General features: G+C 39.3%; 1 protein-coding gene across 6 annotated transcripts in view; it reads right to left on the reverse strand.

The window, feature by feature from the left end:
- IDO2 (indoleamine 2,3-dioxygenase 2) overlaps positions 1-10,037 on the reverse strand; it is a 137,402-nt gene extending 127,365 nt beyond the window's left edge. For 5 of the 6 annotated variants that reach the window (XM_072635108.1, XM_072635109.1, XM_072635112.1 and 2 more), the window contains exon 1: positions 9,796-10,037. In XM_072635108.1, coding sequence (XP_072491209.1) covers positions 9,796-9,930 — 135 coding nt within the window. In that variant the 5' untranslated portion in view covers positions 9,931-10,037. The remainder of the gene's footprint in view (positions 1-9,795) is intronic. The other variant, XM_072635111.1, reaches the window with a different exon arrangement.
- Between the last annotated feature and the right edge of the window lie 11,762 nt (positions 10,038-21,799).

The following is a 21,799-nucleotide window of genomic DNA, read 5'->3' on the forward strand; positions in this document are numbered from 1 at the left end:
AATCTCAGATCCCAAGTGCTGGTTGGGTGGAGCTGGAAGTGAGGTGGGGGTGGAGAGGACACTTAGAAGTCAAGTCACTGGCTGGGAAAATGCCTAGAAAAGGGAAAAAAAATAAGACTATAGAAGGTTATTTTCTTGGTGAACAGGCATTTCCTCCCTTCCTTTCTGATGAGGAAGAACAATGCTTACCATCAGGGAAAGACACAGAAGTCAAGGCTTCTGTATCCCAGCCCACTCAATGGGCTCAGGCCATGGAAGACCTCAAAAAGGATTTTGAAAATCAAGTTAGAGAGGTGGAGGAAAAACTGGGAAGAGAAATGAGAGACGTGTAAGCAAAGCATGAAAAACAAGTAAACACCCTGCTAAAGGAGACCCAAAAAAATGCTGAAGAAAATAACACCTTGAAAAATAGGCTAACTCAATTGGCAAAAGAGGTTCAAAAAGCCAATGAGGAGAAGAATGCTTTCAAAAGCAGAATTAGCCAAATGGAAAAGGAGGTTCAAAAGCTCACTGAAGAAAATAGTTCTTTCAAAATTAGAATGGAACAGATGGAGGCTAATGACTTTCTAAGAAACCAAGAAATCACAAAACAAAACCAAAAGAATGAAAAAATGGAAGATAATGTGAAATATCTCATTGGAAAAACAACTGACCTGGAGAATAGATCCAGGAGAGACAATTTAAAAATTATGGGACTACCTGAAAGCCATGATCAAAAAAAGAGCCTAGACATCATCTTTCATGAAATTATTAAGGAAAACTACCCTGAGATTCTAGAACGAGAGGACAAAATAAGTATTCAAGGAATCCACAGATCACCGCCTGAAAGAGATCCAAAAAGAGAAACTCCTAGGAACATTGTGGCCAAATTCCAGAGTTCCCAGGTCAAGGAGAAAATATTGCAAGCAGCTAGAAAGAGACAATTCAAGTATTGTGGAAATACAATCAGGATAACACAAGATCTAGCAGCTTCTACATTAAGGGATTGAAGGGTGTGGAATAGGATATTCAAGAAGTCAAAGGAACTAGGACTAAAACCAAGAATCACCTACCCAGCAAAACTGAGTATAATACTTCAGGGGAAAAATTGGTCTTTCAATGAAATCAAGGACTTTCAAGCATTCTTGATGAAAAGACCAGAGCTGAGAAGAAAATTTGACTTTCAAACACAAGAATGAAGAGAAACATGAAAAAGTAAATAGCAAAGAGAAGTCATAAGGGACTTTACTAAAGTTGAACTGTTTACATTCCTATATGGAAAGATAATATTTGTAACTCTTGAAACTATTCAGTATCTGGGTACTGGGTGGGATTACACACACACACATGCACACGCACATGCACACACACATAGAGACAGAGTGCACAGAGTGAATTGAAGAGGATGGGATCATATCTTAAAAAAATGAAATCAAGCAGTGAGAGAGAAATATATTGGGAAGAGAAAGGGAGAAATGGAACGGGGCAAATTATCTATCATAAAAGAGGCAAGCAAAAGACTCGTTAGTGGAGGGATAAAGAGGGGAGGTGAGAGAAAAACATGAAGTTTACTCTCATCACATTCCACTAAAGGAAGGAATAAAATGCACACTCATTTTGGTATGAAAACCTATCTTACAATACAGGAAGGTGGGGGATAAGGGGATAAACAGGGTGGGGGGGGATGATGGAAGGGAGGGCATGGGGAGGACGGAGCAATTTCAGGTCGACACTCATGGGGAGGGACAGGATCAAAAGAGAGAACAGAAGTAATGGGGGACAGGATAGGATGGAGGGAAATATAATTAGTTCTTACACAACACTACTATTATGGAAGTCATTTGCAAAACTACACAGACTTGGCCTATATTGAATTGCTTACCTTCCAAAGGGAAGGGGTGGGGAGGGAGGGAGAAAGAGAAGTTGGAACTCAAAGTTTTAGGAACAACTGTCGAGTACTGTTCTTGCCACTAGGAAATAAGAAATACAGGTAAAGGGGTATAGGATGGAGACAAGGGCAGAGAGGGATGATAGAAGAGAGGGCAGATTGGCAGACAGGGGCAATTAGAACACTCGGTGTTTTGGGGTGGGGTGAGGGGACATAAGGGGAGAAAATGTGGAACCTAAAATTTTGTGAAAATGAATGTTAAAAGTTAAAGAAAGAAAGAAAGAAAAAAAGAATTGCCTTGCTGTCTTTAGGACCTAGTTAGGATTACTGTGGTGCCTTCCACAAGAATAGAAAAGTTAGGATGAGGGGAGGGCTTAAGGGGAAAGAAAATGAGTTCTGTTTTGAACATATTGAGTTTAAGATGTTCCATAGACAGCTGGATATGTGAGTGTAGATGGTAGAAGAGAGGATAGGACTGTGTAAGTAGAGCTTAGAATCATCAGCACAGAGATAATAATTGAATCAGGAGAGAGGAGGGGAGGGAAAGAGGAGATATCTAGGACAATCTAGCAAGCATGACCTGCATGAAAATCCAGGAAAAGAGACAGGTAGATACAGGAGAGAACAATGTCACAAAAAAACTAGAGAGAACAGAGTACCAACGAGAAGGGCTGATTGACAAGGTCAAAGGATACATAGACTTCAAGAAAGATAAGGACTGAGGATATGCAGTTAGATTTGGTGATTTTCTAGAACTTTAAAGAAGACAGTTTCAGTTGAATGATGAAATCAGAAGTCTGACTATAGAGAGTATAATACAGAGCCTTCTCAAGGAGTTTAGTTGCAAAAGGGATGAGACATATGGGACAATAGCTATGAGGGAGTCCTGTAGTTAGCATTTTAATAGAAAGCTCTTTAAGTTTTAAATATATACATAATACACACACATATATGTATAATATGTGAATATTATATATAAATAATATATGCATAAATATATACATATACGTAACATATTTAATCCCATTTGATCATTATAACAATCCTGTTTTTGCTATTGTTTAATAATTTCAGTCATGTCAGACTCTTCATGACCCCATTTGGGGTTTTTTTGGCAAAGATCTTGGAGTGGTTTGCCATTTCCTTCTCCAAACAATCTTGTTAGGTAGGTGATACTACTAGCATTAGCACCATTTTACAGATGAAGCAATTGAGGCTTAAGGAATTGCCCAGGGTCAATATCTAAGAATCAAAGGTAAGATTAACTAATTCTTCTGTATAACATGACTAATATAAAAATATGTTTAATAGGAATGCATATGTAGAGCCTATATTGGATTGCATGATATCTTGGGAAGGAGAAAGGAGAGCAAGGGGAAGAAAATTTAAAACTTATGGAAGTGAATGTTGAAAGCTAAAAATAAATTAACTTATTTAAAAAAAAAAAACAAGAATCACCTACCCAGCAAAACTGAGAATGATTCTTCAGGGAATAAATGGATCATTCTTAATGAAAAGATCAGAGCTCAGTAGAAAATCTGACTTTAAATGTGAGAGTCAAGAGAAGAATGAAAGGGTAAACAGGAAAAACAAATCATAAGGCACTTACTAAAGTTGAACAGTTTACATTCCTACATGGAAAGATGATATTTGTAACTCATGAGACCTTTCTCAGTATTAGGGTAGTTGGAGGGAAGATAGCTATATAGATATATGATAGAAAGATAGACAGACAGACAGACAGACAGACAGACAGACAGACAGACAGACAGATAGATAGATAGATAGATAGATAGATAGATAGATAGATAGATAGATAGATAGATAGATGGCACAGGGTGAGTTGAATATGAAGGGGTGATATCTAAAAATAAAATTACAGGGTGAGAGAGGAATATACTGGGAGAAGGAGAAAGGGAGAGATAGAATAGGGTAAATTGTCTCACACAAAAAAGGCAAGACAAAGCTTTTGCAGCGTAGAGGAAGAAGGGGAGGTGAGAGGGAATGAGTTAACCTTACTATCATCAGATTTTGCTCAAGCAAGGAATAACATACACATTCAACTGGATCTGGAAATCTATCTTACTCTACAGGTGAGTAGGGGTGAAGGGGATAAGAGAAAGGGGGATGATAGAAGGGAGGACAAATGGGAGGAGGGAATAATCAGAAACGAACACTGTTGAGGAGGGAATTCTCTCAAAGAAGAGAATAGAATAAATGGAGGGGTGGGATAGGATGAAGGCAAATACAGTTAGTCTTTCATAACATGACTATTGTTGAAGTGTTTTGCATGATTGCACATATAGAGTCTATATTGCTTGCCTTCTCAGTGAGGGTGGGTAGCAGAAAGGAAGGGAGAGAATGCAGAGCTCAAAGTTTTAAAGACAAATGTTAAAAATTGTTTTCACATGCAACTGGAAAATAAGTTATGGAAGCTAAGATCTATAAACCTCAATTGATTTGGTCAAGGTCTCACAGTTAGCAAATACAAGTCCACAATCTTCCACAAGTGTTCCAGAAACCACACTGCAATTAACTTATCAGTCTTTCTGCTGATAGACACCTTCATGTACAAATTATCATTTACTAGTGTGTGTCAAATCAGTAATATTTCCTCCACTGAGTCTTTTGGAAAAACAAATACAGTGTAAAGGCCAGTACCTTCCCACAGAGCCCAATGAAAATTTCAATTTACTACTGTCTACTAGCCTTAAAGGCAAACAAATGCTTGGCAAGGTGGACCTGGACAGTGCCCAATAGATTTGAGTTTCTTTTCTCTACTTTTTGCCTATTCCCAGAAAAGGAAGTAATTTAAAGAAACTGAACAAATAGGTGATAGTGAAGAAAGAACAGAGTGGTCAGTTAAAATAACCCAGGCCATCTAGATAAAGATCAGTTCCGATTGTTCTAGCCTGCTGAGGGGAGGAAGAGCAAAGAAACAGATAGTCTGCTTATCTGCTGAGATTAGTATCATTTCTTGGTGTGAGGTATCCTTAAAGTTTTAAGCTTTAAACTAGATGAAGATTTTTGAGATATCCTGTATATTTTTTAAAGTTTTCAGTAAATAAGTGAATAAATTGGTTTTCTAAGGAAGTGCTGTCCAAAACCCCAAGAAGATTATAAAATTCTGTATCTGGTCAGACAAGATCATAAGCAAGTGAAATAACTGACCACTTCCTCAACTTAGTTCCCCTATTCATAAAGAGAAAGAGAAAGAGAATTCTATTACTGCTACTCCTTGAGTTGCCAGATATTTGTATCCAGACACCCTTGAAACTGATTCCACCCTGTTCTCTCTGAAATCTCCACTGGGGCTGTTCTTTCTCATCTTGGCGTGGACTTCCCCTGTGTCTTTGGTCACAGATTCCACTTCCTATTTCTGTAATGGACTCAAACTTTCCAAATTAATCCAATTGCAAGAAGCATTTATTAAGTACCTACAATATATCAGGCATTGTGCGGGGCATGGGGATTTTGTTTTTCAGTCATCTGACTCTTCATGAACCCATTTGGGGCTTTCTTGGCAAGGATGCCAGAGTGGTTTGTTCTTTCCTTCTCCAGCTCATTTTACAGATAAGAAACTAAGGCAAATAGGATTAAATGATTTGCACAAGGCCACACAGCTAGTGAGTATCTGAGGCCAGATTCGGATTCTAGGCACTACATTCTATCTACTGTACAGCCTAGCTGCCCTAGGCACTGAGGATACAAGGAAGAGAAATAAAAGGTCATCACCTTCAAGGAATTTACATTCTATTAAGATGGCAGTCGAAATGTTGGCATTTCTCCCTTTATTCATCAAGGACCAACTCAGATGTCACCTCCAGGAAATCAGTTGTCTTCCTCCTCCCTCTCACTCCCTCAAATGAAAATGGTATCTCATATATTCCGTAGCTTGGATCTCTCCTTTGTCCTTGTCACATTCACCATTTTTTTCAGAGTTATTAGTGTGAATTCCCTTCCCACCCTATCCCACCTTCAACCTCCCACCAACATTAGATTGTTCACAGAGCAAAGATCTGTGTTGTATCTATGTGCTTTGCACATAGTCATGGCCAGCATTTATACAATGCTTTATTTAGGTTTTGCAAAACACAGTACTTCATTTTATCCTCATAACAACCCTATGAGGGAGGTGCTATTATTATCCTCATTTTTACAGATAAGGAGACTGAGGCAGAGAATGGTAAAGTGACTTGCCCAGGGTCACACAGCTAATACATACCTGAATCATTTTCCTGACCCCAAATCCAGCACATTCTATTCATCATACCACTCAGCTTGGCAGTAAGTAGTTAATAAAAGCTATTTGTATTCAAGTTCATTCAGTATATATAATATATAGCATAATATAATATAGTATGATATAATAGTATATATAATATAATATAATATAATATAATATAATATAATATAATATAATATAATATAATATAATATAATATAATATAGTATAAAATATATAGTATATAAAATGCCACCTGGATAGAGAATGCTCAATGTGAGGCCCTAGAGAATATACAAAGTTTAGATAAAACAGCCTCCTTGTCTTCCAGGTGAATTCAATTGAGTTCTTCTAACACCAAGAAGAGCTAGGAATTAGGAGATTGGGCATAGGCTTATTGTCCTCGTATTATAAATAGCAAAATGAGGCATGCTAGTAATAGGGAGTCTGCTGAAGGCAGCAAGAACCAGTGAGATGACTGTACATTTTCAATTAAATTTCAGAAATCAGCAAATACTATAAACCAGGGCTTGATTTGTTTTGTTTATTGTCTATTGTCTATTGTTTATTTTCTTAAGAAAGCAATGCAGAAAATATTAATAATGCAGATTCAGTTGGAAAGTATGTACTGTGTACATTTTCTTTTTTGGAGTCCTAGCAAAAGGTGACAGAGCCAGCAAGGAGACACAGTGATTAGAACACTAAGTGAGAAAGATTTGAGTTCAGATTTGGCCTCTGACTTTTACCAGCAGTGTCCAGTGGCAAGTCATGATCTCTGTCTGCCTCAAGTTTCCTCAAGTGTTGAATATGATAATAATAGCACCTACCTCCCAGGGTTGTTGTGAGGCTAAAATGAAATGGTATTTGTGAAGTACTTAGCACAGTTCCTGGTGCTTAATAAATGCTTATTTCCTTCCTCAAACATTGACCAATGTACTCATGTTAATAACCGTTACATTTATATAGTGCATGGTACTTACAAATTTCTCCTCATTTGATCTGTACCACAGTTTTTTGAGGTAGATAGGGTTGGTATTAATATCCCCATTTTATAGATGAGGTGGAAGTTCAAAAGGTTTTCCCAAGGTTCACAATTGATAAAGTGAAACAAACTCAAATTCAGGTGGTCTGAATCCAGTTCTTTCCGACAATATTGAGTTCACTCTAGAGAATGATCTTTAAAAGGGGGATTTCAATTATTGTGACACCTGAGAGATGAACTTCATATAAGGCAAGAAGCCTTATGCATGTTCCTCAAATCAGCTGGAAAAGGCTATTTTGGAGTAATAGCATCACTCACCCACTATACTTAAAGCTCTATTTCCCTATTTTAAATGGCTGCAGCTAAATTCCTCCAAGAAAATTATCTTTCTGCTGTAGAGGGAATCCAGGGTCCCCCAAAACTATGAATAAAGACTAAGCAAGATGGAAAGGGTTGGTCTCCACCCAGTACTAGCTCATGTGTTTTTTCTTGTATCAACCCAAATAAATTAGAAAAGGTTCATCACCAAAAGATTGGTCACCAAAGGATTATTTTTTCTTTCAGTCACAGTAAGTTGTAAAAATTATCTTATATCAAGGACATAGAGCTGAATGGTGAATAGAGCACTGGCTCTAGCGTCAGGAGACACCTTCCTGAGTTCAAAAATAACCTCAGATACTTACTAGCTGTATGACCTTGGACAAGTCACTCTTGTTTGCCTCAGTTTCCTCATCTGCACAATGAGCTGGAGAAGAAAATGGCAAAACATTCCAGTATCTTTGCCGAGAAAATCCCAAATGGGGTCACAAAGATTCAGACATGACTAAAATGATTGAAAATAGAGCTGAAATGGACTTTAGAAATCATCTAGTCAAGGGGTTCTTAATCTTTTCTGTGTAATGACCCCCTCTGGCACTCAGTCTAATGAAGCTTATGAAACTATCTCGGAGTCATGTTTTTAAATGCATCTAATAAAATATGCAGGATTACAAAGAAAACCGATTATATTGAAATATAGTTATTGATTTTTTAGGTTCACAGACCACAAGTTAAAAACCCCTAAGCATAACCTCCTTACTTTATAGATGAGGAAGCTAAGGTCCACAAAAGTTAAGTTACTTGCCATAGATCATACAGTTAGTAAGCAGCAAAACCAGCATTCAAACCTTGGTCCTTTGGTTCTGGGACCCCAGGGGGTTTTTCAGTAGGTTGTATTCCCTCTTTATTAGAGCATGGGGGGGGGGGGGGGTCAATAATGACTACAAGCAGAGGAAATGGTCAACACATATTCAATCACATGGTTTTTGATGTATGAACCAAGAGCTAAATAATTTGTGCTCCATGTTAAAATAAAGATTGACTCGTATTGTTCTCAGTAAGCTTTTTTGGCATGTCCAGTCAGGGGAACAAGCAAAAAGTTAATTCACAGCCCTTCGATTAACCCAAAAGTACATTTTGAGCTTTCCATCTGCTATGGAATTTTCTCCATAACAATCACATTTTGTTTTATTACATTATCATCTCTACTAATTTTTAGACTAGATCTATTAACCTAGCCTGTGTCTCTAGAGCACGGTTTCTCCCTTTGGGGCGTGGGACCCCTGATAAGGCTAAGTGGTTACTGCAAAGGGTTTATCAATCCATATGCTCAGGAGTTATCTCAGTAATAACTCACTACGTTCCTGATGGCAGTTACAGCACTAAAAGGTCAAAAGGGATAGCTGCTAATCGTGTTGAAGGTCTGCAAGGCACTTTACAGACTTTCTCTTACTTGAGATTTAAAATGCTCTTTTTTTTCTTATCTACATTTTACAGTTGAGGGAACTGACCCTCCAGGTTTAGTGATCTGTCCATGGTCATGCTGCTCATAAGTATCTGAGGTAGGATTAGAACCCAGATCTTTCTAACTTCAGATCCTGACATCTAGCAACTATACCACACTCCCTTTAAAAGGCATGGAAATGTGCCTTCTGTCACCTGAAAAAAGACTGTGTCACACATTTTGCTATTCATGGTTTTGAAATATACGCTGATAGAATTGAAGAATAAAATGTAAATTTATTTTAGAGCATTATTGAACTCAAAGTAGCTTTTTGTCCTTACTGGATGGTAATAGTATATTTAATAATTTAATAATAGTAACAGTATGTTTAATCATTTAGTTGGGGTCCTTAAAAATGAACTTTCATGTTCCAGAAAGATGATGGCCATTATTACTATTATCATTAGATGAAGAGGGGAAATAATTCATCCTGTATCACACTATGTATTATTGTTGAACTGAGAGTAGAATTGGGGATTGTTGACCTGATTAGCCAGAGTTCTTTCCACTACATTCTACTATCTGCTCCCTTCTGGATCTAAAATTCTATGATTCTAACTTCTAACTATTTAAGCAAGACTTTAAAATTTTGTTTAAACCATACAAAGTGTGAACCTTGAAATCCTGAGTCATAGCTTTTACCTGTTCTTATTCTAGTCCTGTGGCACAATGTACAGTCCCCTAGAGTTAGGCCTGAGAATTAGGAGATGAGGGTTCAAATCTCATCTCTCACACTGCCTAGCTGCGTAACATTGGACAAGTCACTCCAAGTCGCCACATTTTATTCGTCTGTGCAATGAAGATTATGATACTTACATTCTTTCCCTCTCACAGGGTTATTGGTGAGGAGGGTGCATGCTATAGAACGGCAAATTATGATTACAAGCAAGCAACCTTACCAGGGGATCTGGAAAGAGAAAGCCATAATCTTCAGAAATGTGAAACCTTTCAAGACTCAATGGTGGGGATTTTTTCAGCTTCCTCTTCTGAGCCTCCATGTCTTTCACTGTGCTGGTCATATGCAATCTCTCCATGGAAATCCCACAATAAGAAACCTTTCTTTTGTACGTCTAAATGCTTAGGCCAATGCAGTTGAAACAAGAACCTTGCTTAACTAATGCAGAGTCGTTTCCCCAGAATATGGGAGAACTTTGTCCTGGGATTACAATCTGGACTCTCTGCTCCCACCGGTAGGAGACTGAGTAAACAATTCAAGGTTACTGATATCAGACACACACACACACACACACACACACACACACACACACACACACACACACTCCAAAATAAACAAATAATACTCTTACCCACCCCCTCAGCAACAAGCATGTTACAAATACAAACTCTCTTTTCCCTACAACACGCCAGGCATTAAAGGATTTGCCCTTACTGTAGTGTACTGAATAAGCCCAGGATTTGGAATCTGAAGGTGTGATTTGGAATTTCTACTTTTACCACTTGATCTCTGTGTGCTCTTGGTCAAATTCCTTCCCTTCTTTTGCCTCCCCTGTAGAAGAAAGGGGGTGGACTAAACCATCTCTGAGGTCCCTCCAACTTGTAGGATCACATGACTCTGGAGAAGGTGCTCCATCTTGGCTGAGGAATCTCAGAAGGTTGCCTTCATTTTATCCCCTGGAACACCATGCCTGAAGAAAATCGCAGTTCTCATTTTCGTAACATGTGATGGTCTACAATGTCCTTTCCTCATAGTAGTCCTATGAGTCAGACATTCTCATATCTCCATTTTACAGATGAGAAAATTGAGTCCCAGAAAGAAGAGATTAACGTGTAGTTACATAACTATTGCTAGAAGAAGGACCTGTAGCAAGGTCCCTGGACTCTAAGTGAAGTGCTTTTTTCATTACACAACATGACCTCAGTTTTACTTAGAAACTCCCCCTGGTTGACATCTTTCTAACTACAAAGTTCATTAGAGTTTGTGCTGAACCAAGTCATCCCAGGGGCCAGATTACAGCTATCAAGCATCAAGCTGTCAAGTAAGTGGACTTGGTGGTGATCTTAGAATAGTTGAGCCCAAAGAAGTATACTATCCTTCATAAGATTTTTGATCTAGAGCTGCTCCCTCATTTTACAGGTGAAGAAACCAAGACCCAGAAAAGTAGAAATCATTCACCCAGTGTCCTTTAGGTATGAAGTATTAGAGTCAAGATTAGAACCCAGGTCCTCCAACTCCAAATTCAGGTCTCTTTTCACTACAGGTAAGTGAGTCTATAAGAAACAGGGACAGGAGAGAATGAATAAATGTTGAGTATATGTCCTAAGAAACTTCCCAGGGCTTCCTCCAGACTTCTCTCAAGGAGGGAAAGAAAAGGTACCTCTGCCCATTCTTTACCACTTCTTAATCTTTATTCCCTCAGGAAGATATTCTGAACCCAATAGGTAAACATACCAAGTTATCCTGGGGGTTTGTGGGGGATAGGGTGACACCTGGGGGCTTGGGGACTCTCACCAGATTATGACACTGATAAAGCCTGAACTAGATCCCAGGGGATGATGCATCCAGAAAAGGATATCTGGGTTGAGTGAGGAGCCTTTGGATATGCTATTGTGCCCTGGTCTGGTGGGAAACATTAATCACCTTCCATTATCTACTAATAAAAGACAATGCATTTGTTGGTGGAGTTGTGAACTGATTCAATCATTCTGGAAAGCAATTTGGAACTATGCCAAAAGGGCTATAAAACTGTGCATACCATTTGATCCAGCAATAGCACTACTAGGTTTGTATCCCAAAGAGATCATTAAAAAAGGGAAAAAAAAATGCACATGTACAAAAATATTTAGAGCAGCTCTTTTTGTGGTGGCAAAGAATTGGAAATTGAGGGGATACCCATCAATTGGGGGAATGTCTAAACAAGTTGTGGTATATGAATGTAATGGAATACTTTTTTCTATAAAAAATGATGGGCAGGCAGATTTCAGAAAAATGGGGAAAGGTTTATGTGAAATGATGATGAATGAAGTGAGCAGAGAGAGGAGAGTATTGTACACAGTAACAGCAACATCATGTGATGACTAGCTTTGATAGACTTAGCTCTTCTCAGCAATGCAATGATCTAAGACAATTCCAAAAGTCGTATGACAGAAAATGCTATCCACATCCAGAGAAAGAACCATGGAGTCTGAATGGAGATCCAAGCATGCTATTTTATCTATTGTTTTTCTTTCTCATGGTTTTTCCCTTTTGTTCTGAGTCTTCTTTCACAATATGACTAATGTGGAAATATGTTTAATGTGATTGCACATGTATAATCTGTTTGTATGCCATCTTGGGGAAGGGAGAGGACAGGGAGTGGGAGAAAATTTAGAACTCAAAATCTTATGGAAGTGAATGCTGAAGACTAAAAAAAAAAAAGAAATACAAACAACTCAAATTTTTAAAAAGACAATGCAGGATTTCAGGTCTTAAACAAAATTCAATTTACACACACTATTACTTTTTATTTTCTTATAGGAGTCAACAGTCAATGGACTGAAGTCCTAGTCACATTGGAGTATTACTCTCCCCTCTCCCATATTTTCCCATTTTCTCCATCATCATCGTGTCTAGTCTAGGGCCCAATGTCTCTGTACTTGACAGAAAGATACTTAACCATTTTAGGATTACTGGATTTAAAACTGAAAAGGCCTTTGAAAGTCACCTAATCCTGCCCTCTTATTTTGTAGATGATGAAACTGAGGCCTACAAGGATTAAATGATCCCCCCACCAAAGTTCCACAGGTATTAAGTGACAAAACCAATATTCCTATCATTAGGATGATGTAAAAATACTAGACTTCTTCCTCTTACCAGCCTTTACCATAAAGCAGACCACTACAATGTGATATAGTAGAAAGCGCCTGGAATTTCTAGTCAGAGGATTTGATTTGCCAGTTACTCTTTCTGTGACCTGGGGCAGCTAGGTAGCACAGTGGATAGAGCACCAGGCTTGGGATCAGGAGGACTTCCTGAGTTCAAATTTGGCCCAGGACTTATTAGCTGTGACCTTTGGCAAGTCCCTTAACCCTTTTTTGCCTCAGTTTTTAATCTTTATCATGAGTTGAAGAAGGAAATGGCAAACCACTATAGTATCTCTGCCAAGAGAACCTGATACCAGGTCACAGAGTCAGATATGACTCAACAACAACTGCATGTAACCTTGGAGGAAAGGCAGGGGGTATAGATGTAGATCTGGGAGTCATCTGCAAGGCAGGGATAATGAAATCTTTGGGAGCTAATGACATCATTGACATAGAATACAGAAAGAAGAGGGCCCAGATATCAATTGGCTCCAGGAGGACTAGCAAACAAGTACTTACAGCTGATCTGCTCACTTGAACACAGCTGAACAGGGGAGAAAAAAAGGGAAGAGAAAAGACTTGCTTTGACCAGCTAGTAATTCTGAATAAAACCCAGTTCTGACTTAGCAGCAAACCAATAATCTATCTCTTCACCAAAGAGGTTACAAAATCTCTGAGCATGCTATAAATCAGGAAAAATGGCTGTTTTGTGGCAAGTTATCCTCTCTTTCCAGAAGCAAGATAGCCTGAGTCTCCTACATGGGGATTGCATCAGTCAAGCAGGCTGCATGTGCTCATCAGCTCTCTCCCCCATACCAATTATATAAGTAACCATTTACCATCCCTCTTTTAGAGATAAGGAAACTGGGCCACAGGGAGTTTGAGTCTTTCAACTCTAAAGCCAGGGATCTTTCCACTACCCCACCTTCCACTCGCCTTTTTAAGTTCCCATGGTTGCAAACCCACAGTACAGTACCCTGTGACTTCCTTGGTTCCCTGGTCTAATGACCAAGTTCACAGGTTTCTGGATTTCTTGTCTTTCTTCTTTCTCACACAATGTAAACTCCCCAGGCTCTCCCACCCGACATCACTTAATCCCCTTGTCACTGATTACGTACTCCATAATACAAGTGGGCTTTTGCTAAGGTATTTTTTACAAAGGAAAAAGGCCTTAAATAACAACAATAAGACTAAGCTCATCAAAGGGATGTCTAAAATAATGATTTTTATTTTTTATATGATTAACTTATTTTATTTCAGATATTGAATCATCAAGTAATAATTTCAATTGGTAATTTACACCAAATTAAATAAATTAGGATTGTTTGCATCTAGTGTGTACTGGGGAGGATTCTTTAAGATCAGTATTTTATTAATATTTAATTATATTTTGTTCTGATAGTGCTTAATTCAATGCTAGGAAGAAAGTCTAGAATAGATGCAAAGTTGTTATCAATTTTATTCCTGCTAGACCGGATGGGGTACTTGTGTGCCTATGCTTGGACCCCAATACTGAAATCACATTTTTCTCAAAAATTACATTTCTCTCTAGCCTCCAAACATTATCCCAGGCAGTTTCTCCCCAGACCAAGGACACAGACTGCCCCAACAACAACCATTATCTCCTTTTCTGCTACAGTAGTCAGCTTCACCTATAGAGTTTATTAGTTTGAACCATCCGTGTACTGGCTAAACTGGCTGTGTACTGGGTCATAATGACATCTACTACTCACTGATCAATCACCTAGGCTTAGATATACATATACTCCTTTATATTTATCTTGTCTAACAAGACATTGATGAGAGCAGCCTGGTCCTGACCATTAGCTGACTTACTGACATTTCAGGCCTATCTCCATGTAGCCCCCACTTTGGCCTATTTCCCAATGAATTCTGGGTAAAACACTTGTGCAGTAGATACTAAAAGTACATGTTCGTTTAAGAACTAATCACTCCTTAACCACTCCCTAATCCCACCCTAAATCACCCAGTTAGCATATTTGGCACATGCTTTACTATAGAACATCCTATATAAACTTTACCTGAACCTCATTCAATTCGCAGGTTCTCTAACAACTCTTGCCTGCTGAAAAGCATAGTAAATCTTTACCTTGACCTCAAGAATGCTTGAGTCCATGAATTCATTCCAGGCAATTTACCCTTATACTCCAGTCTTTGGGGGATTTCAGAATTTCATCCATCCCATCCCTCTTTCCAGCCCCCATCAGACCTAACAAGAGAATTGAATCTTTTCTTCACAATCCCCACCCTTTTCATTCACTCATGCTCATGACTTCTACCAATTTGGGATTGACCAAGCCAGGAACTATGTATGAAATTTGTTCTGTGTTTACCATTTCAGGCTTAGTTCAGTAAAGAAGCTGTCTGATCAGTGGTTGACTTTCATGCTCCAGTCATACCTTCCCAATTAATCACTGTCTAGCTAAGCCACTGTCCAGGCCTTCCTACAATGAAGAGCATTAGATGACACAAATTATGCCATTATAGCGGCATGAAATCAAAGAAGCAAATGCCCCATTTTTTTCAGACTCCCCCATTTCATTTAGTCTAAGGAATTAGAATGCTATAACTGAAGGAGCCCCAGATTGTGAGGAAGGCAGGGGTATGCCTGCTCAAATTAGTCACAAGAACCAATTTATTCATTTTTTTGATAAGATCATTTACAATTCAGAAATTGGCAAACTATAAATCAAGGATTGATTTATCATTTGGTTGATTGTCTAGACTTAAAGTGTTGGAGAAAAATGTTAATACCTATTACCCGTTAAAAGTGTGTTTTTTGCCTTTTGAGAGCCAATTGAACATTTAACAGCATGCTATTGAAAGCAGGAGACATGGATTTGAGCCATGAAACTCCCCTACTGTGCTTCCTTAATCAAATCTCTTTCCCTCCCTTGCCTTAATTAATCTGTAAATTAAGAGTGTTTTATTAGAGCTCTGAGGTATCTGCCAACCCAAAGAATCTCTCTGATTCTATGACCTCTAGCCCAGAAACTCACTGTGCAATACTGGATAAATGACTTGTCCAAGTTTCCTTAGAATGAGGGTGTTGGACTAGAACAGGGTCTACAAACCATGACCCAATCTGGCCCCTGGCCAACTGAGAATGTTGGTTTTGGAGTGCTTTTGTTTGTTTCTTTGTTTCATAACTCCTCTCCCAGGGTAAACAAATGTAGAAAAATAGGCAGTAGCGGGTGAGATTTGGCCCTTGAGTGACAGTTTACCAACCTCTAGATTAAGTTATCTCTAAAATCCCATCTACATCTGCTAGTCTATGAATCAATGAGAAATAGAAGTACCAAGCAGCCTAATAATCTAATCCTATAGTTCTGCCTCTCCTTTTAGGATCCAACCTAATCTAATTTAATCTCATCCAATCCGATTTAATCCAACAAACATTTATTAAGCCTTGCTATCTTTCCAGTCAAAATATTGAGTGAGAGAAACATTTTAAATAGACTTACAGCTTTTTGTTTCACTATGACATAAACATTTTTATGCAGATGAGACAAATTCATTGTGTCATTCCATGACCTACTTGTGGTCACAGGATTATAAACATTGAGATTTTTAGAGCTAAAAAGGATTTTTTTTTAGTTACTCCAGTTCAAAGCCTTTATTTTAGAAAAATGAGGAACCTGAGTCAGAAGGAGGAAGTGACTTCCATAAAGTCAGAGATAATATCACAGAAATTCCATCTTAGAAGAGACAACAGAGCTCTACTAGTAGAGGCTCTACCCAAGCAAGAATCTGCTCTACGATATTCTGATAAATGGTCATCCATCCATCCATCCATCCATCCATCCATCCATCCGCTTTTGAAGAATTCCAGGAACTAACTACATTCCAAAGCAGTCCATCACACTATTGAGTAACTCTATTAGGGAGATTTTTTCCCCTGCACAATAGGTTTAATTATATCACATATACCCAGCCTGATCCTCCCCCCCCCCCCCCACTCCCAATAGACTACACTAGTTCCCAATGGGATCAAATATAAGCTCTTCTTTGGGGCATTTAAAGTTCTTCACAACCTGGTTCCCTCTTTTCTAGTCCTCTTACACTTGACAACTCCCATACCACAGATTCTACGATCTTACTAACTGTTCTTCCTGCAGTAGGCTCCATCTTCCATCTCCATGCTTTGGCATTGGTTGTGCCCCATGGCTGGAATGCTCTTATTGCTCATTTCTGCCTCTTATATATATCCTGGATTCCTTCACGTCTCAGTTCAAATCTCACTTTCTGCAGGAAGCCTTTCTCTGTCCTCTAACTACTAGTGCCTTCTGCTCTGAAATTAACTCCTATCTACTCTGTATATGTCTTGTATGTGTCTAGTTATTTACATGTTGTCTCCTCACTAGAATGACCTATTTTTTTTCCCCTTCATTGTATTTTAAGTGCTCCACACAGTGCTTGGTATATAATATGCTTTTAAGTGGTTCTCATGTGACATAGTCTCCAATACCATCATCATCTTGATTGCCTATCTCAGGACCATCTTCAGGTAACCAATGTTCTTCTTCCAATGCCCTTTCTACCACCAACAAACCCAGAGGACTTTGGTAATTGGTGCCACCTATTTCTAAATGCTACTATATTTTCTCTCTTTGAACCAAGTATTAACACACAGGCTGGTCTTTGGGGTTAGCATAGGCATCACCTTAGTGATATTTCCAGGAAAAAGCAAATGATGTTTCTTTTAGACATTTCAAAGGAGTTTACCACAAATTACGATAAAGTGATAAAGAAAGAGAATTTGATAACAAATATCAAGAGAAGGTTACAAGGGTCTTTATGGTCAACTCCTTTCTTCTCCATCCCTATAAAGGGAATTAAGCCTATGTCCTTCATAGATGACACAGTGGATAGAGCATCAAGATTGAAGTCTGAAAGACTAATCTTGATGACTTCAACTCTGGCCTGGGACAGTTACTAACTCTGTGACTCTGGTTAAATAACTTAAACCTGTATACATCAATTTCCTCATCTGTAAAATGAGCTGGAGAAAGAAATGGCAAACCACTCTGTATCTTTGCCAAGAAAACCCCAAATAGGGTCACAAAGAGCCAAACACAAATGAAATCGAACCATCAATAACCTTCTCAGTTCCTCCTTCATTGTAGTTGATAGACTTTCAGTCTCCATAGAGAAACTCATGCTATCTGAACTTCATAATATCTCACCTCTTACTCTTTAGCCAATGAGTCACTCAATATGAAAAGAAAAACCACAAAAACATAAAAAAATCTACTTTAATTCAGTGCTTAATACATTTCATCTATTCTCTCTTTTGATCCTGTCCCTCCACAAGAGTTTTAACTTCTAATTGCTCCCTCCTCCCACTGCCCTCCCTTCCATCATCCCCCCCACACTGTTTATCCCCTTGTCCCCCACCTTCCTGTATTGTAAGATAGGTTTTCATACCAAAGTGAGTGTGCATTTTATTCTTTCCTTTAGTTGAATGTGATGAGAGTAAGGTTCATGTTTTTTCTCTCACCTCCCCCCTTTTTCCCTCCACTGAAAAGTCTTTTACTTGCCTCTTTTATGAGAGATAATTTGCCCCATTCCATTTCTCCCTTTCTCCTCCCAATATATTTCTCTCTCACCCCTTAATTTCATTTTTAAGATATGATCCCATCCTATTCAACTCACTCTGTGCACTCTGTCTCTATGTGTGTGCGTGTGTGCATGTGTGTGTGTGTAATCCCACCCAGTACCCAGATACTGAAAAGTTTCAAGAGTTACAAATATTGTCTTTCCATGTAGGAATGTAAACAGTTCAACTTTAGTAAGTCCCTTATGACTTCTCTTTGCTGTTCACTTTTTCATGCTTCTCTTCATTCTTGTGTTTGAAAATCAAATTTTCTTTTCAGCTCTGGTCTTTTCATCAAGAATGCTTGAAAGTCCTTGATTTCATTGAAAGACCAATTTTTCCCCTGAAGTATTATACTCAGTTTTGCTGGGTAGGTGATTCTTGGTTTTAGTCCTAGTTCCTTTGACTTCTGGAATATCCTATTCCATACCCTTCGATCCCTTAATGTAGAAGCTGCTAGATCTTGTGTTATCCTGATTTTATTTCCACGATACTTGAATTGTTTCTTTCTAGCTGCTTGCAATATTTTCTCCTTGACCTGGGAACTCTGGAATTTGGCCACGATGTTCCTAGGAGTTTCTCTTTTGGGATCTCTTTCAGGTGGTGTTCTGTGGATTCCTTGAATATTTATTTTGCCCGCTGGTTCTAGAATCTCAGGGCAGTTTTCCTTGATAATTTCATGAAAGATGATGTCTAGGCTCTTTTTTTGATCATGGCTTTCAGGTAGGCCCATAATTTTTAAATTGTCTCCCCTGGATCTATTTTCCAGGTCAGTTGTTTTTCCAATGAGATATTTCACATTATCTTCCATTTTTTCATTCTTTTGGTTTTGTTTTGTGATTTCTTGGTTTCTCATAAAGTCATTAGCCTCCATCTGTTCCATTCTAATTTTGAAAGAACTATTTTCTTCAGTGAGCTTTTGAACCTCCTTTTCCATTTGGCTAATTCTGCTTTTGAAAGCATTCTTCTCCTCATTGGCCTTTTGAACCTCTTTTGCCAATTGAGTTAGCCTATTTTTCAAGGTGTTATTTTCTTCAGCATTTTTTTGGGTCTCCTTTAGCAGGGTGCTGACCTGCTGTTCATGCTTTGACTTCATGTCACTCATTTCTCTTCCCAGCTTTTCCTCCACCTCTCTAACTTGATTTTCAAAATTCTTTTTGAGCTCTTCCATGGCCTGAGCCCATTGGGTGGGCTGGGACACAGAAGCCTTGACTTCTGTGTCTTTGCCTGTTGGTAAGCATTGTTCTTCCTCATCAGAAAGGAAGGGAGGAAATGCCTGTTCACCAAGAAAGTAACTTTCTATAGTCTTATTTCTTTTCCCTTTTCTGGGCATTTTCCCAGCCAGTGACTTGACCTCTGAATATTCTCCTCACACCCACCTTGCCTCCTGATCCTCCCAGCCAGCACTTGGGGTCTGAGATTCAAATGCTGCTCCCCAGCCTCGGGGCTTCGGCAGGGGCAGGGCTGCTATTCAGTGTGAGATTAAGTTCAGGTGCTCAGGTCAGGGCAGGGCCACCTCTCAGGCTCAGTTCCCTCAGGGGGTTTATGCACAGACCTTCAACAATGGATCCAGGCTCCTGCCTGCTTGGGGAGCCCTGGTCTGCCACTGCCTCAGCTTCTGCCTCCCGAGGGGGCCTGAGTTATGGGGGCACCCCACTCCCCTCTCGACCCGCTGAAGAGACCCTCTCACCAACCCCGTCACCTGTGGGTGGAGGGACCTGCGCGGCCGCTGGAGATCCCGTCCCTGAAGCCTGCTCGGATCTGTTCCTCTCGGTGCCGTGGCTGCGGCAGGGCTGGGCTGGGCTCCGCATCCGCAGTGCGAAGGACCTTTTGTGAGAGGTTTTCAGGTCCCTCTGGAACAGAAATCTCCTTCACTCCACTGTTCTGTGGCCTCACTGCTCCAGAATTCGCCGTGAGTTACTTTATATCGATGTTCTATGCGTTGTGGGTTCAGAGCTATGTGTATGTGCGTCTTTCTACTCCGCCATCTTGGCTCTGCCCCCTTTAATGTGGAAGCTCTGGACTTTGGCTATGATATCCCTGGGAGTTTTCATGGTGGGGTGGTGGAAAGGGGGGAATAGGATTCTTTCAGTAGATGAACTCAATATATTTTTACTTTATCCTTTGTTCTACTATGTTTGGGAAGTTTTCTCTCAAGATTTCTTGAAATATGCTATCCAAACTCCTTTTTGTTGTTCGTAGCTGGTTGTTGTCCTTCATTCTCGAAGAGGACCGAAATGACATCACTATGTTAGAGTCAAATTTCAGTGTATTGATTGAGGTTGATCAGACCAGTACAAGCTCAGAATGTTCTACTACAGGTCAGGCACAAATAGTCCATGTGAGCATTTGGGGTGGATTTTCTAAATTTGCACATCTTGCATTTTTTTGAGTTATTTCAATTCAGCTTTGCTCATAGAGCACAGCACCTTTTCTGATGCAGGTACACCGTGCTGAGAAGCTCTGTGCCAGTGTCTCCCATGTCACTCAATCAATTCCAAAGTTCTTAAGAGAGACCTTGAGAGTATCTTTGTATCACTTCTTCTGACCACCATGTGAATGCTTGCCCTGTGTGAGTTCTCCATAAAACAGTCTTTTTAGCAAGCTTACATTTCACATTTGAAAAATGTGGCCTGGCCAACAGAGTTGCACTCTCTGAAGTAGAGTTTGAATGCTTGGCAGTTTAGTTCAAGAAAGGACTTCAGTGTCTTGTATCTTATTCTGCCAGGGGATTTTCAGAATCTTCCTAAGACAATTCAAATGGAAGTGATTCATTTTCCTGGCATATAGCTGGTATACTGTCCAGGTTTCACAGGCATACAACAATGATGTCAGCTCTATAGACCTTCAGTTTGATAGTCAGTCTAATATCTCTTTTCTCCTATATTTTCCTTCAGAGCTTCCCAAACACTGATCTAGCTCTGGCATTGTGTATGTCAATCTCATTATCAATGTGTACATCCCTGGAAAGTAAACTGCCAAGGTAGATATACTTATCCACAGCATTCAAAGCTTCTCCATTTGCTGTAACTGATGGTTCCACACATGGATGGTGTAGTGGTGGCTGACAGAGCACCAGTGTTTTTTTAGTGCTAATTGTTAAGCTAAAATTAACACAAGCAGGAGAGAATCGATCTACATTTTGTTACATCTCAGCTTCAGATGCTGCATTGAGTGCACAGTCATATGCAAAGAGAAAATCATGCACCAACACTCCTTCCACTTTGGTCTTGGCTTGTAGACTTTTCAAGTTGAAGAATTTATCATCAGTGTAGTAGCTGACCTTGATACCATGTTCATCCTCATTGAAAACACTTGACAACATGGCTGAAAACATCACACTAAAAAGCACAGGAGCAAGCACACGGTCTTGTTTCATTCCATTGGTGACTGGGAAAGCTGAAGAGCACTGCCCATTATCCAGAGCCTAGGCAAGCATGCCATAATGAAATTGACATACAATGCCAATGAGATAATCCAACGAT

The sequence above is a fragment of the Notamacropus eugenii genome, chromosome 1 (assembly GCF_028372415.1).
Source record: "Notamacropus eugenii isolate mMacEug1 chromosome 1, mMacEug1.pri_v2, whole genome shotgun sequence".
Lineage (NCBI taxonomy): Eukaryota > Metazoa > Chordata > Mammalia > Diprotodontia > Macropodidae > Notamacropus > Notamacropus eugenii.